We start from the raw sequence: 14,239 nt of genomic DNA on the forward strand, positions 1-14,239 counted from the left end.
TGGAATCTGCATCTTTCTCTGGTTTCAATGACAGGAAACCTGGTTAAAGCAGCATCAGCTTTAAAGACGGTCGCTTATGTGGTAAATCAAGGAAGAGAGGCTTGAGGTCTGATGTCAATAGAGTCACACTCCGCCCATCGCTCTACTCCATGGTCCTCTTCTCACTGACGCTTTACCTGCAGGAGTGGCCTCATGGTCTCACGGTGGCTGCTGAACCTCCAATGACCACCGTTGCCTTCAAAGGCAGGGATTGCTGATGGGCAGGTGTTGGAGTCTAGGCGTTCTCACCCCCTTTCATCTTCTACGAGAAGCAAAATCTTCCCCAGAAGCACAGATTCCCTCTTGTGTGCTATTGGCCATATAAAGGTCAAACGCCCACCCCTATGTCAAGGATCAACCTGAGATTCCCTGATAAAGGATAAAGCCATCGTCCACTAATAAATACCTGAACAAGCCGGGGCTCCATCCAAAAGGGATGGGAGCGCCTGAGGCTCTTGACATTGTCTGGCACCATCTCTACTAGTTACAGGAGGATGACTGGGCAGGTTGCTCAGAACCTCTGTGCTCCAGCTCCCTCTTCTGTGAAACGGGTATAGGGAATAGCTATTGTTTCTGCCCCTTCCGCATCCATTTCCTGTTTTCATGAAGCAGTGATTTTCCTTGGGGCGGTGGTACTCAGCATCACCTGGGAACATGTTGGAAATGCACATTCCCAGAGCAGCCCAGACCCTTTGATTCAGAATACACTGGGTTGGTGCCTGGCTATGTGGAAAAGTGCACCTGAGTACCCTTGGCTTATACATTGAGCATACAGTGTCGTATTAAAATTGCCTGTGTATTGGTCTCTAAAAATACTAGCAACAAATTGTATAACAACAACAGCAGCAATAGCTAGTGCCAGGCACTGCAATACTCCACATGCATTATGTCACTGATGCCTGCAGTGGGCATGGAAGGACCGGTTGCCTCGGATGCAGGAGCCGTCAGCAGGCAGCTTCCAGTTATTGCGCTTCCGGGATGGAGTGATGGGCAGAGAGTGGCCTCGTATCCAAGCTCATACCCTCCCCGGGGGTGGCCCGCCAATGACTGGGTGATGTGGGGTTATGAAGGCCCGGTCATCTCGGCTCAACTTGGGACATCTCCGCAGGCCATGGTAGCTGAAAAGCTCCCCGTGGGGTCAGCTGAGGCTGTGGTCAGGGCTGCCTCTCAGCCCACTTCTCCCTCTGCCCTCCCCATCTCCTTCCCTTCCCTTCCCTTCCCTTCTGCGGAGGTTAACTCCAAGGCCATGCCTTAGTAAATCTCCTATAACTCAACTGCATCTCAGAGTCTGTTTCCTGGGGATTCTGACCAACAGCTCCATGAGGGAGGCACCGTTGTGAGCCCACTTTGCAGATGACACTGAGGCTCAGAGAGGTGCAGTGGGGGGTCCCGAGCCAGGCCGCTGGTAAGCAAGGAGACAAGGGATAGGAAGCCATCAAACTTCTCAGTAGAGAGGTGGCATCATCTGGCTCTGAAAGGTGCCTCTCACTGCTGATGAGGAAGACTGTAGGGGCTAGTGCAGCAGCAAGGGGAGCAGTGGGGGAACCACTGATGGCGGCAGTGTGGGGAGAGGCGAGGGGCTCCCGGCGGTAGCTGGATTTTCTTACTACCATGGCTCCTTCTGAGCCAGACACAGCCGAGGTGCTCAATAAATACACGGTGGATGAATGAGTGAAGGTTAGGGGATGGGTGACAAATTAAGACAGGAGGGAAGTAGGCATCCCACATCTGTCTTGCTCGCTCCGTTCTGAGCGATGAGCATGGTGCCCACCACATATGGATGCTGAGCTAGTGTTGAGTGAATAAATGAACAAATTCGAGAGAGGGAGATGGGAAGGAAAGAGGGAAGAGGGAGGAAGGAGAGGGAGAAAGGCAGAGAGAGGCAGGATGGAGGAAGAGAGAGGGGAGGAGGAAGTGGAGAAGGAGGAATGGGAGGGAAGATTCCTTTACATCTTTGCTCCAGGAATGAGAGTAACCTGCGACCTCTAGTGGCAAAAGAGAGCCACTCCTCTGGGCTGGGGAAAGGGGAATTCAGTGCTTTGGAGTTGCAGTGCCAACTTCAGGACCGGAGAGGATATTCCCGGTTCCCCCAAAAGAGGTTTGTAAGAACACGGGTTCTAGCAGTCAGGGTCAGCCGGGTGAGGACAGGGACCAGGCGAATGAGGCTCTTCCTAGGGCACAAGCTAAGGGGGCACCTAAAAACTCGGTAATCAAGACAGATGTTTTAATGTAATACTTTAAAAAATCAAGTTGGCAAGCGAATGCACACAAGTCAGCTGCCTGTTTTTGTAAGTAAAATTTTATTAGAACCAGGACCAGGATTAGGGTTTACTTTCTTAGTTACAGCGAGTTTATACCCCACATGCTTCATGAATGCGGGTGTTCCCAAAGCCCTCCAGCCTGCACATGGTGCCGGTGTGGTCAGCTCACCTAACTTAACAAGAGCACGCCTGTACAGGGCACTCACTATGCCAGGCTTGTGTAAGTCCTTCCTGTGGCCCATGGACTGCCCATGAGGCTCTTTTAAATATTCCACATGTGGGCCATGCCCTTCTCAGTGATGGACAGATCTCAGGGTCACATCACATTTCCCTGACTGTGCCACTCACTACTTGGGGGACCTTGGGCAAGATTCAATTTCTCTGAGCCTCACTTGCCTCCTCTGTGAAATGGGTTAATGCATGCCAAGAACTTAAAACTTCTCAACAAACGGTTGCCGTTGTTTAAAATGTGGGCTATCCTCCCAAGGTTTGAAACCCAGCTCTGCCACTGACTGTGACATTGGGACATGATGTTTTTCATTGCTACGCGTGTTTTCCCATCTGTAAAGGGGGGTTATAACTCCTGTCTGAGGGTTCAGGTGGGAATTCACACACAGCTGTCATTGGCTCATACTACAAAGCACCGGCCAACCCCGCATGGACCCCGAGGGAGCTGGAATGGCAGGAGGACGCCTCAGAGCTTGTGAGACAACTAGGGCCGCTTCGGAATGCTTGTTAACCTCTTACTTCCCATAGGCCGGGTACACAGATAAGCCAGTGGTCTGCAGTATCCCTCTCCCTCTCAACGTCTGCAGGGGAGATCCGTTTTCCTTCCCCACCGCTGCTGGCTGCCATGTCACTCACACCAAGGGCTGTCAAGCGGCTTACAGCCACGCTTGGCCACCCCTCCACCCCAGCTACCACATCACTGGCCCAGCCGGTTGTGTGGCCTTCTTGTTGATTTCTTGCCCCTATTCCTTTTTCTACCAATGTAATGCTTTCAAAACATGTCTCCCTGTTTAAAACCCTCTGAGATACATCCTATATAATAAGAGCCTAATATGCTAAGTGTCCGGATGACCGTTCAACCAATCAAAGCATAATATGCTAATGATATGCTAAGGCCGCTCAACCGCTCACTATGCCATGCACTGACCACCAGGGGGTAGACACACTGACCAGTAGGTTAGCTTGCTGCTGGGGTCTGGCTGATGGGGACTGAGATGGGCCGGACACACCCTGGAATCCTCCTGTGGTCCCTCCCCGGCTGGCCAACCTCTTGCATCTCTCCCCGGCCCTGATCTTGCACCGGTGGGGTCCCTCAGCCTGGCCTGCTCCCTCTCGCAATCCGGGACCCTTCGGGGGATGTCGGAGAGCCGGTTTCAGCCCAATCCTGCAGGCCAGGCCAAGGGACCCCACTGGTGCACGAATTCATGCACCGGGCCTCTAGTTTAGAATAAAACCCAACCTTGCTACAGGCCCCTAACTACCTCTGGCCTCATTTCCTGTCTCTCTTCCTGGCTTGTTGCAAACCAGCCCCACTGGCCTTGCTATTTTGTACGTGAAGGCCCTTCTGCCTGGAATACACTCCCGGTATTCAGGTTTGCCTGCACATCTTAGCTCCCATGTCACTTCATCAGAGGCTTTCCCTGACCACTTCCCTCCTCCCCTTGAGGTCACACAGGACTGTAGCACCCTTACAGCATGCGTCGCTGTCTGAAACTGTCATGGGCACTTCGTTTATGCTTCCAGGAGAGTGAGGACAGCCTCCGTGCTCCCTATCTCCAGGACCAGGCACAGAGTGAGTGCTGGGTGACTTATCATCTGCACACGTTCAGGTGGGAATTCATTCACTCTTCCCACCAGGTAGACACTGGCCTTAATCAACCTTATAGTACATTTGAGGACCCTGGGGGATGAGCCCTCTGTCCTTTTTAAAAAGTATGTATATTTTATTGATTTTTACAGAGAGGAAAGGAGAGAGATAGTTAGAAACATCAATGAGAGAGAAAGATCTATCAGCTGCTTCCTGCATGCCCCCCACTGGGATGGAGCCTGCAAACAAGATACATGCCCTCAACCGGAATCGAACCCTGGACTTTACAGTCCACAAGCTGATGCTCCATTCACTGAGCCAAACCAGTTATGGCATGCCCTCTGTCTTATTACATACTCACTGAAAAAAAAAAAAAAAGCCAGCCTCTGGAGATGTTTAAAAATGTTATATACTGCCAATACACATCCTCCTATATAATAAAAAAGCCTAATATGCTAAGTGTCCGGTAGTCCATTCAACCAATCGAAGTGTAGTATGCTAAGGCCGCTCAACTGCTCGCTATGATGTGCACTGACCACCAGGGGGCAGACAGCTGACCGGTTGACCAGTCGCTATGACATCTACTGACCACCAGGGGCAGATGCTCTGACCAGTAGGTTAGCTTGCTGCTGGGGTCTGGCCAATTGGGACTGAGCAAGATAGGCCGGACATACCCTGGAGCCCTACCGTGGTCCCTCCCCAGCTGGCCAACCTCCTGCATCCCTCCCCGGCCCCAATGGTGCATTGTTGGGGTCCCTCGGTCTGGCCTATGCCCTCTTGCAATCCGGGACCCCTCGGGGGATGTCAGAGAGCCAATTTCAGCCCGATCCCACAGGCCAGGTCGAGGGGCCCCACTGGTGACGAATTCATCTACCAGACCTCTAGTTATCAGATTAAGACCTGTCATAGCCAGCATTTCATTTCTTAAAGGATCAGTGGAAAGAACGTGGGCTTTGGAAGCAGGTGAAGTACCCCTAGCTGTGACACCTTGGATAAGTTCCCCCCAGTTTAAACCCATTTCTCCATCTATAAAATGGGGACAATGCCTAACGTAGTTTGTTTTAGATCCTGGCACAATGCCTAACATGCAGTAACCAGGTGATGATTAGTTCTACGAGTCACCACTGCCCAGGAAGGGCTGCTTTCTTTCATTCCTGGGCATCTGCCACATGGAAGTGGTAGCTATGGTGATGGAAACAGACACATCTCGGGCCCACCCGAATGTTCCGTCCAGGAGAGCAGGTGTCGTGTCCATCTTGTTCACTGTTGTACCCAGTACCTACTACAGTGCCAGGCACACAAAATATTCACTTGCTAGTTGGAGCTGACAAGAGTATTTTACTATGCCTTCCACACACACCTTCGTTGGGGCAAGAAACTGAGGCTGGGCAACGTTAAGCGTGAGCTATTAGTGGCACTTTGCATCGTATTTCAGGTTTCTTCTACCTTCCTGTAAACCAGGCTTCATCAAACTTCAGTCACAGCCAAGCCACGTCACCATTTTTACTCTATCTACTTATTGTCTGTGAGACAAAGTGATTCGCTTTTTTACCTATATAAACTAAAAGGACTTTATGTCAATCATTGTCGTAACTAGAAGATAACCATAAAATCACAGAGCAACACATATAAAAACAATGTTGTATAAAAGCTTTTTAAAGGGAAATTGGAGTTAAGCAGTATTTTTCATCTTTTTCACCATAAGTCTCAAAATATATTTTACATCAAAACCCAGTACATACTCGTCTATATACACATATATAAATAAGTCTTATAAAACAGTACTGACAATACTCCATGTAATGCACATTCTACTTTATTCTGATTCTACTTTATTTTTAAAATGCTGCTTGTATCCCACTACACTGATTCCAAGAGGAATGTCATGAACACAACAAACAACACTGGTTTAAAAGGCCGGTATAGATGCACTGTCACCGAGACTTTGTTCTCGTCTCCCCAGGAATGAACAGAGGACACTCTTCTCATCATGTGGGTCAATGTTTTTTATTGCCATGCCCATGCTCCTGAGGAGAAAGCCTGTCCTAGGTTTATTTTGTACTCAGTTGTCTAGAACAGTGGTGGGGAACCTTTTTCCTGCCATGGGCCATTTGAATAATTATATCATCATTTGCAGGTCATACAAAATTATCAACTTAAAAATTAGCCCGCTATATTTGATCAAACATTGGCAGGGCCAGATCAAATGGTTTTGCAGGTCTTACGCGGCCCACAGGCCAGATGCTGCCCACCCTGGTCTAGAACATGGCTTATGGACATGGTAAGCTCCTGAGAACAGTCCAGTGTAGGTGATAATGACACTTAACAAGCATGAACGCAGACAGCACTTAAAAATATCCCAATACTTTTTTTTAGGTGTAATCCACACTCTTAGCACTTCTTCAAATTTACTGTGAGGTAAATAGCTTAACTGTCCGTGGCTGTCACACGCATCCTTCTACCCGACCATGGACCTCTTTCTTCCTCTCAGGCGCACTTCATCTAATTTTTTGAGCACCGGCTTGGCCTTTTTGGAGGAGGCGGAGTAGCTCTTCAGAAAGGCTTCAAACACACTCTCGGTGTTGGGATGGGTGCTGAGGAAGGCTTTCTCCAGCACGTAGAGGTCAACCCCCTTATCCTCCGGAAGTGCTGAAATGAAACTCAGCCCAAAGTCGATGAGCACAATGTTCAGCTGCTCCAGGGGGGGTTTCAGGAGCATGTTCGAGGTGGTGAGATCACCATGAATGAGGTCCTCATCGTGCATGCGAGCCAAAACCTGCCCCACAGTCTTGGCTAAGCCAAGGAGACTTTCAGGAGTTTTTCCAGTCTCGATAGTGGATTGAATATAATCTCGAACAGTCACCGAGCCCTCAATTTCTTCCATGAATAAGCAGTTGGAAGCATAATCCACAAAGAAGACAACTGGGGCAGATATCCCTGCAATCAAGACATAACCCGTGTGAATTAGACTCTTTTTTAAATGATAAGCTTAACTTTCAAAGATTGATGCAGTTTTTTAATTTCCTATCTGCTTATTTCAGGAAAAAGACTTAAAAACACTGCAGAATGGTACATTGGAACTCATCTGAAAGTTTCCCCTGCTCATGCTCTTTATAACTGCTCTCTAAACTACCTCCTGGCTAAGTTCAGTGCCAAAGCTCCCTCCAACTTTCCACCCGTTACGACTGGACTTCACTCATACTTATTTCCTAAAAAACAAGCAAACAAAGCCAGAAGGGTAAGTGTAGCCCAGGAAAAGCACTATCTACCTGATAAGGATCCAAACAGGAGGCCAAGCAGTGTACTGGCTTCCAGATTCATCTTCCAAGTCAGAAGGACGAATTCAACTCCCAGCTCCCTTCCTTGTTAGTTGTGAGCAAGGGGTGAAGAAAACAAGATGAAACCAGTACAGCTAGGCTGACTTAAAAGGGAGTCTGTATAGTCAGGCTGACCAAATTGGTTCAGACAAACGGGAGGAAGCCCAAGGAAAAGATTTTACTTCATTTTAACTAGCCGAAGAACGTGAACTTTTGAACTGGAGGATATATAAATACTATAACTCCCTGAAGAACTGATATTCATTGTGCAGACCATCACTAATCTAGAGGATTCGTACCTCAGACCAATCCAGAGGCTAGGAATACAGGGCTGAGTCTTCTCAAGAATGTACTTTTTACTATAAGAACTCCCAACTTTTTTCTTTGGAACGCTCTGGGTGTTACCCCGTAACGTTTCCAATTTGCAAATTCTAAGACCCTTGAATAAAACTTTGTCATTTTCAACTTTAACAAGGTCTCCTGATTCATTTACGCTTGGTTGCCACTTGTATAACCTTAAAGTCACATCAACTTCTCTCCACCTCCCTTACTGCTTCTATAACATGAGAACAAGACTTGCAAAGATGTAATGAATCTTTACTAAATGTCAATCATGCTCAGGATACTGGGAACATTTTGGGGGGTTTGGGGGAGATACAGCAGGAAATAGGGCAGCCACGATCCCTGCTTAATGAACCTTATATCCTAGAGAGGATGCAAAAGAAAATATAAACACACAAATAACTTCCTTAAACCCAAGCAGGTCAAAGATCTGCCTGCTTGTTCACTACTGCATTTCCTCCAGATCTCCCAGCACCTGACAATGTCCGGGTGCCCACGTGCCTAAAAAAATACCAATGTCAGGAAGAAAGGCAGGAAGTATGAAAGTGAGAAGCCCGTTTTTCTGAGGCAGAGGAATGCGAGCTGAGGAGCTGAGCGCTTGGCTGGGTCACTAACTGAGTAACTTTGGGCAAGTTGCCCCCTCTCTGAGACGCAGTTTCTCACCTGAGAACAAGTTTACGGAGATGGTGCACAATGGTGTTTTAATGGGGAAAAAAGTGATTTAATGAAAGCTAAATTCATTAAGCACTACATGCCAGTCAAACATTCAAATGTAATACATGGCATACATACCTCATCGTATGGTCCCAAAAGCACTATGAGATTAATACTGCAACTGGGATTTCTCTTTATGGGCGAGGAAACAGGCTGAGAGGTTACAAAACCTGTTGAAAGGCTACAGTGGTGTCGGTATTTAAACCCAGAGTCTGACTCCAGCGCAAGTACTTATACTTGCATCTGCTTCTTAAAAGTAATCCTATATAATAAAGAGGTAATATGCAAATTAACCCTCATGCCCTCACAAGATGGCTGCCTAGGAGGCAGAGCTTTTGACACTGACTGGCATAGAAACTGACCAATCAGAACCAAGTCTGAGTGAACTGTGAGGAGCCAATGGCTGCCTAGGAGGCAGAGCTTTTGATGCTGATGGCATAGAAACCAACCAATCAGAACCTAATCTGGGTGAACTGAGAAGGCAGAGCCTAAGGTGGGGGTTGAGTAGGGGTTTTTAAGGGCAACAGCTACTTGGTGTAAGATGTAAAAAAGTGGTTCAATATTTTAATGACCAGTTTGGCAGCATAGTGCATATGGCTGGCTATCAGTCCAGATACAGGGATTATGTGTATTTGTCTGCCAAGAGCATCTTCTGCTGGAAAAGGCTTTTCCCCACCATTTAAGCAATCCTGTACTACATAATCTATACTAATAAAAGGGTACTATGCTAATTAGACCCAGTCGACCTGCCATCTTCCTGACTTCCAACTTCCTTTCAGACAAAGCCATGATGGTGGGGGCAGAAGCAGAGGCAGTAAGGGGCGAGCAGGCCAGTGGAGGAGGGCAGTTGGGGGTGACCAGGCAAGCAGAGAGGTTAGGGGCAATCAGGCAGGCAGGCAGGCAGGTGAGCGGTTAGGAGCCAGCAGTCCCAGATCACCAAGGGGTCCCCGATTAGAGAGGGTGCAGGCTGGGCTGAGGGACGCCTCCCCCCCGCCCCCCCCACGAATTTCGTGCACCAGGCCACTAGTGCATAGATAATGATCCAATACTGAGAGGGCACAAAAGGGGCAATCGAGACTGAGCATGGTTAAATAACGCCCTCTACAGGAGCCACCGTGGCAGAGCCTGGTATTGACCAGGCTGACCAGGCTCCAGGACCAATGCTCGTCCCTGCAAGGCCCAGAGGCTGCCTAAGCATTAATGAATGAAGAGGCAGGGACAGAGGACGCACTCAAGGCCACGCAGACCGCAGGGGGCGCAAGAGAGTCCTTCACCTGCACCCGCATCCGCACCGCCTCGGCCCCGAGCCACGCCGTCTCACCTGCACGGCGGCAGCGGAGCAGCGCCCGGGCCTCCTGCACGGTCCGCCGCCGGCTGAGCCGCGCCTCCAGCGCCGGGTGCCGGTAGCCCTTGGGGAAGCGGTGCTTCACCACGGCCGCGCGGCCCTGGAAACGGCCGCGGAACACGCGCGCCTCGGCGCCCTGCTTCATCAGCTCCAGGCCGCTCAAGAAGCGGCTGCACCGCTCCCGGGCCGCGGCCAGCGCATCGGTGGCCAGCGCATCGGCCTCTGGCGTCGGTTCCTCGCTTTTCTCCGCCGCCACAGCTCCGGCCGCCGCCATTGCTGCGCCTCGGCGCCCCTCGGCTCTGCCCGGGGGCTGTCGGAGACGTTCGGCTCGCTCCGAAGGTCCTCGGCTCTCTTTGGCCAATCGAATTCCGACACTCACGCCCCGTGCGAGTGGTCCCGCCTCCCGACCTTTCGGCTCTTACGGAAGCCCCGAAAAGACTCTTGTGGCCCCGCCTCCCAGCTCTTCGGCTCTTTCCGGAAAACTGCTGCCAGAATCTCCGGTCTTTTCCGGAGCTGGGCGTTACTGCCTAGGAGGCAAACACAGGTTCCTGGCACCACGTGTAATGCAGCAAAACAACATCATTTCTCTGAGTTTCAGCTTCGTCACCTTCAGTACGAAGATAATCAGTTTTATTTTGGCAATTGCTTATTAAAATTAAATAAGATGTTGCCTGTGCGGGTGCCTGGTGGATGGCATGCACTCTTCATATGTTCATCTTCCTTTTCGCCTATCACTGGGACTCTGAAACACTGAAGAAAGGCCCTTCGGTCCCAGGGTTGCTGTGCCGCCAACTCCCAGCTCCACAATTTCATTCATCACAGGGCGGGTCACCTTTTCAAACATCAGACCCTTTGTGATGGTATACTGTGGTTTCCAGCACCCTTCATCAGGCGAGACTACTCAGAGCTCACCCAGAACTAACTCGATTAATAACGCCCAGTTTCCCAAGTGTGTGGTTTCATTATCATAATTGTTAGTGTCCACATAAGCCTTCTGTTTCTATGGTTACCAAATCGGTCTGAGCCCCGCCTTTGAAAAATCCACTGTGCAAACATATTTACATCCCAGGCTTGCTATGGTCAGACTGGTTCTGGCTTCTATGGCAGGAAACCTAGCTTAAAGCCTTCCAATGGCTCCCACTGTGCTTGGGATAAAGACCCACAAGCACAAGGTCCTGCATGGGAACACGACGTCCATCTTCCAGACGTAACTCCCACCAAATTCCCCTTTGTGCTCGATCTTCAAACAAAATTGCTTTCTCTCAGTCTTTCATTCTTTCCAGGTTCCCTCTTGCCATCGAACCTTTGCACCTGCAGCTTCCCACTGCCCTTCCCTCCCTTTGTTGCCTAGACCCATCTACATATCCTTTCATTCTTAGCTCAAATGTCACTTCCCCAGGGAAGCCCTCCTGACTTCTCACAAGAGGGAAAAATCCAACTTTTATAAGTTCTGGTGTCCCCATGAACCTCTTCTCTTTTGCATTGTCACAGACGGTCTTGTTTGTTTGTTTGTATGACTATTCGATTGGTGGTGGGGTTTATATCTTCATGGGCCTTCGTACCTTGCTGCCTATTGCCTACAGGCCTCCCTCACCTCTAGCCACGTGGGCCTCTCATGACATAGCAGGTGGCTTCATCAGAGTAAATGAGTGAGAGCTCAGGAAAGGATGAGCAAGATGAAGTCACTGTCATTCATAACCTAATCTCTGAGATGACGTAACCACTTTTGCTGTATTCTATTAGTTAGAAATGAATCACTAGGCCCTGCGCACCCTCAAGGGAAGTCATTTGTGAAGATGCTACCAAAATGCTTGATTAGAACTTTTCCTTTCTCATCTGGGAAAACCAATAAAGAGGGATTCTCTTGCTCTAGGAGAGAGAGAACATGACAGCAAGTGTGCAAACATCTGCATGACTTAATGCCAGCCACAGAGATCACAGAGAACTCCATGCTCCATTCCACCGTATAACTTCTAAAGGGTATCTCACAGGAGTGGAGCACTTGCTGTACCAGGTCTTCTGGTGACAATTCCAGACACCCACAGACGAAGGAGGAGCTGTCACTTGGCAATGGCCAAGAGGCCTCCTTGGGATCTTTCCATGCCCGAAAGGTAGCAGAGCGTGATGGTTAAGTACCTGCTTTCCCCATGACTGGGCTTGACTCCCAGCTCAGCTATATACTAGTGATTGTCTTTGAGCTTTATTTATCTTATTTATTTGTTTATTATGCAAGCAAGTTACTTCCCCTCCCTTTGCCTCAATTACATCTTTCATAAAATGGGGTAATTGTAATAATTCCATTCTCATTAGGTAATTGTAAGGATTAACAGTGAGCTAATATTTGTAAAGTGCTGAAATCAAAGTATATAATCATTGCCCCATAGTTAAAGCTATTGTCCTGGTTACTATTGCTGCATAACAATTTACTCCAAAACTTTGGACCTTAAAACAACCATTTAATTAATACTCATGGAATGTGTGGGTCATAAATCCAGCCTGGGAACAGTAGAGATGGCTTGTCTCTGCTCTACATCAAGCATGTCAAACTCAAAGGCTAACACAGGCCAAATAAATGCGGCATGTGGCTGGCGGGCTGCGAGTTTGACATGCTTGCTCTCCATGATCCTGGACCTCAGCTGGAAAGATTTGACACTGGGAGCTGGAATCACCTGAAGGCTCCTTCTGGAGCCATGCTGGGATGACTCAAAGGCTTGGGCCACCCACTAAGGCATGCCCACGTGGCCTCTCTCTGCACCTGGGACTTCCTCACAGCATGGCGGCCTCAGGGTAGTGGGACTTCCTAGAGGTGTGGGGCTCCAGGCGCCAGTGTCCCCCTGACTCAGCCTCAGAAGTCACACAGTGCTACTCTGTGCACTGGTTGAAGCTGTCACAAGCCCACTTTGATCTCAAGGAAGGAAACAAAGAATTTTGGAGCCATGTTTTCAAACTGCCCCAGCTATTATTATTTTCCGAAGTGTACAGGGTCCCCTGGCTCAGAAGGTCTTGTCAAATGCTGTCTTCTTTGCTGGATGCCCAGTTGTGTCTGTGGCAGACAGTCCATGCTGGGTGAGGGTATGTGACACATGTCAACGAATGTGTCTGTGTATGAGCATAGGATGAGAAAAGCCTGTGACCATGTATATGTTTTTGCCTGAGAGTGAGAATTAGTGGGGGTATCCCCAGCCTGCCTCCTTTCCAGAACTCCAAACTCTTCCATCGAACACCCTACCTGTTTACACAGGGATGCTGAGTGAGCACCTTAAATGTCACACAGCCAAAACAGAACTGTAGATGTTCTTTCCTGCCCTAAGCTGCACCTTTTCCATCAGTAGGTCCTTATCAAGTCTATCTCCCATCTGCCCACTTTCTTCCATCCCCACTACTATCACCTTAGTCCAAATCAACTCCACCTCTCACCTGCAGAAGCTCCCCTGTTTGCACCCTCGCTCCCTATAACCTACTAGAATGCCCCAATTATTTGTGTGTGTGTGTGTGTGTGTGTGTGTGTGTGTGTGTGTGTATGTGTGAGACTTGGAATAAAATCCACATTTCCGACCCCGGCCTCCAATGATCTGACCCTTAACAACCCCACTCTTGGGCCCCATCTCCCTCCACTCTCTCCGTCACGTGCCATGCTCCAGACACTCTGGCTTCATTTTTGTTGTTCCTTATACTCCACAAGCTGTTTCTGCCCTGCCTGGAAGCTGAGGTCTCAGCTCACATACCCCCTCTTCAGAACAGCCTTCCCAGACGCCGGAGCTAAAGCAGCCACCTGTGCCTACCTGCCCTATCACCCTAGTTTCATTCTCTACCCAGCCATGATCACTAGCTGGCATTTCTCTGGCTTGTTATTTACCTTTCTTCCTCCCCCACTGGACAGCAAATTGCACAAGAACAAACAAATCTGTCCGTCTCGTTCTCCCAGCCCATCCCAAGGCCTAGCACAGTGCCTGTGGTACTTGGGAGGTGTCCAAACCTGTGTCCAATGACTCGAGGATGAGTCCATGGGAGAGTGTCTGAGTGGCTGAAGTGGGTATGTGTGTGACCCCATCAGTGTAGAGGCGTGTGCGTGCGTGTGCATGTGTGTGTGTGTGCGTGTGTGTGTGTGTACATGCTGGTGGCCAGGCTAGTGTGGACTGCAGTGATTTCAAAGTCTTCTTCCTATGGGGGTTTGGGGGGGAGGGGAATGCATGTGGGGGCCCCAACAGGGATGACAGTGGGGAGCACCCTGGGGGGGATGGTGAGAGGCATCTCTCCCTGGAGAACTGCGAGTAGTGGCCCCCAGCCAGGCGCAGGCGCCCCTCTGTCACGCCTCCAGACACAGGGGGCCAGGGCTGGCCTACGTGGCAGCGGCGTTGGGGGCGGGCAGGCAGAGAGGGAGGGACGGAGGCGGGCCGGCCAGAAA

General features: G+C 49.6%; 1 protein-coding gene across 2 annotated transcripts; it reads right to left on the reverse strand.

The window, feature by feature from the left end:
- Nucleotides 1-5,754: 5,754 nt before the first annotated feature.
- Nucleotides 5,755-10,255, reverse strand: TP53RK (TP53 regulating kinase). 2 transcript variants are annotated; one of them, XM_036322888.1, is made up of 3 exons: nt 9,811-10,255; nt 7,386-7,478; nt 5,755-7,053 (listed from the first exon to the last, which is right to left on the reverse strand). In XM_036322888.1, exons 1-3 carry the CDS (start codon nt 10,106-10,108, stop codon nt 6,575-6,577), a joined length of 870 nt encoding a protein of 289 aa, XP_036178781.1. In that variant the 5' UTR covers nt 10,109-10,255; the 3' UTR covers nt 5,755-6,574. The 2 variants fall into 2 exon arrangements, with proteins under 2 accessions (XP_036178781.1, XP_036178782.1); XM_036322889.1 differs by lacking the exon at nt 7,386-7,478 and having other exon boundaries at nt 9,811-10,249.
- Between the last annotated feature and the right edge of the window lie 3,984 nt (nt 10,256-14,239).

Source organism: Myotis myotis, unplaced genomic scaffold (assembly GCF_014108235.1).
Source record: "Myotis myotis isolate mMyoMyo1 unplaced genomic scaffold, mMyoMyo1.p scaffold_m19_p_9, whole genome shotgun sequence".
Taxonomy (NCBI): domain Eukaryota; kingdom Metazoa; phylum Chordata; class Mammalia; order Chiroptera; family Vespertilionidae; genus Myotis; species Myotis myotis.

Bases quoted from the DNA above. Each gene is read 5' to 3' on its own strand.
- TP53RK (XM_036322888.1), bottom strand. From the start codon at position 10,108: ATGGCGGCGGCCGGAGCTGTGGCGGCGGAGAAAAGCGAGGAACCGACG. The intron at 7,479-9,810 runs GTGAGACGGCGT...ACAACTAACAAG, and splicing joins GCTCCGCTGCCGCCGTGCAG to GAAGGGAGCTGGGAGTTGAA. The intron at 7,054-7,385 runs GTAGATAGTGCT...TCTTGATTGCAG, and splicing joins CCTGTTTGGATCCTTATCAG to GGATATCTGCCCCAGTTGTC.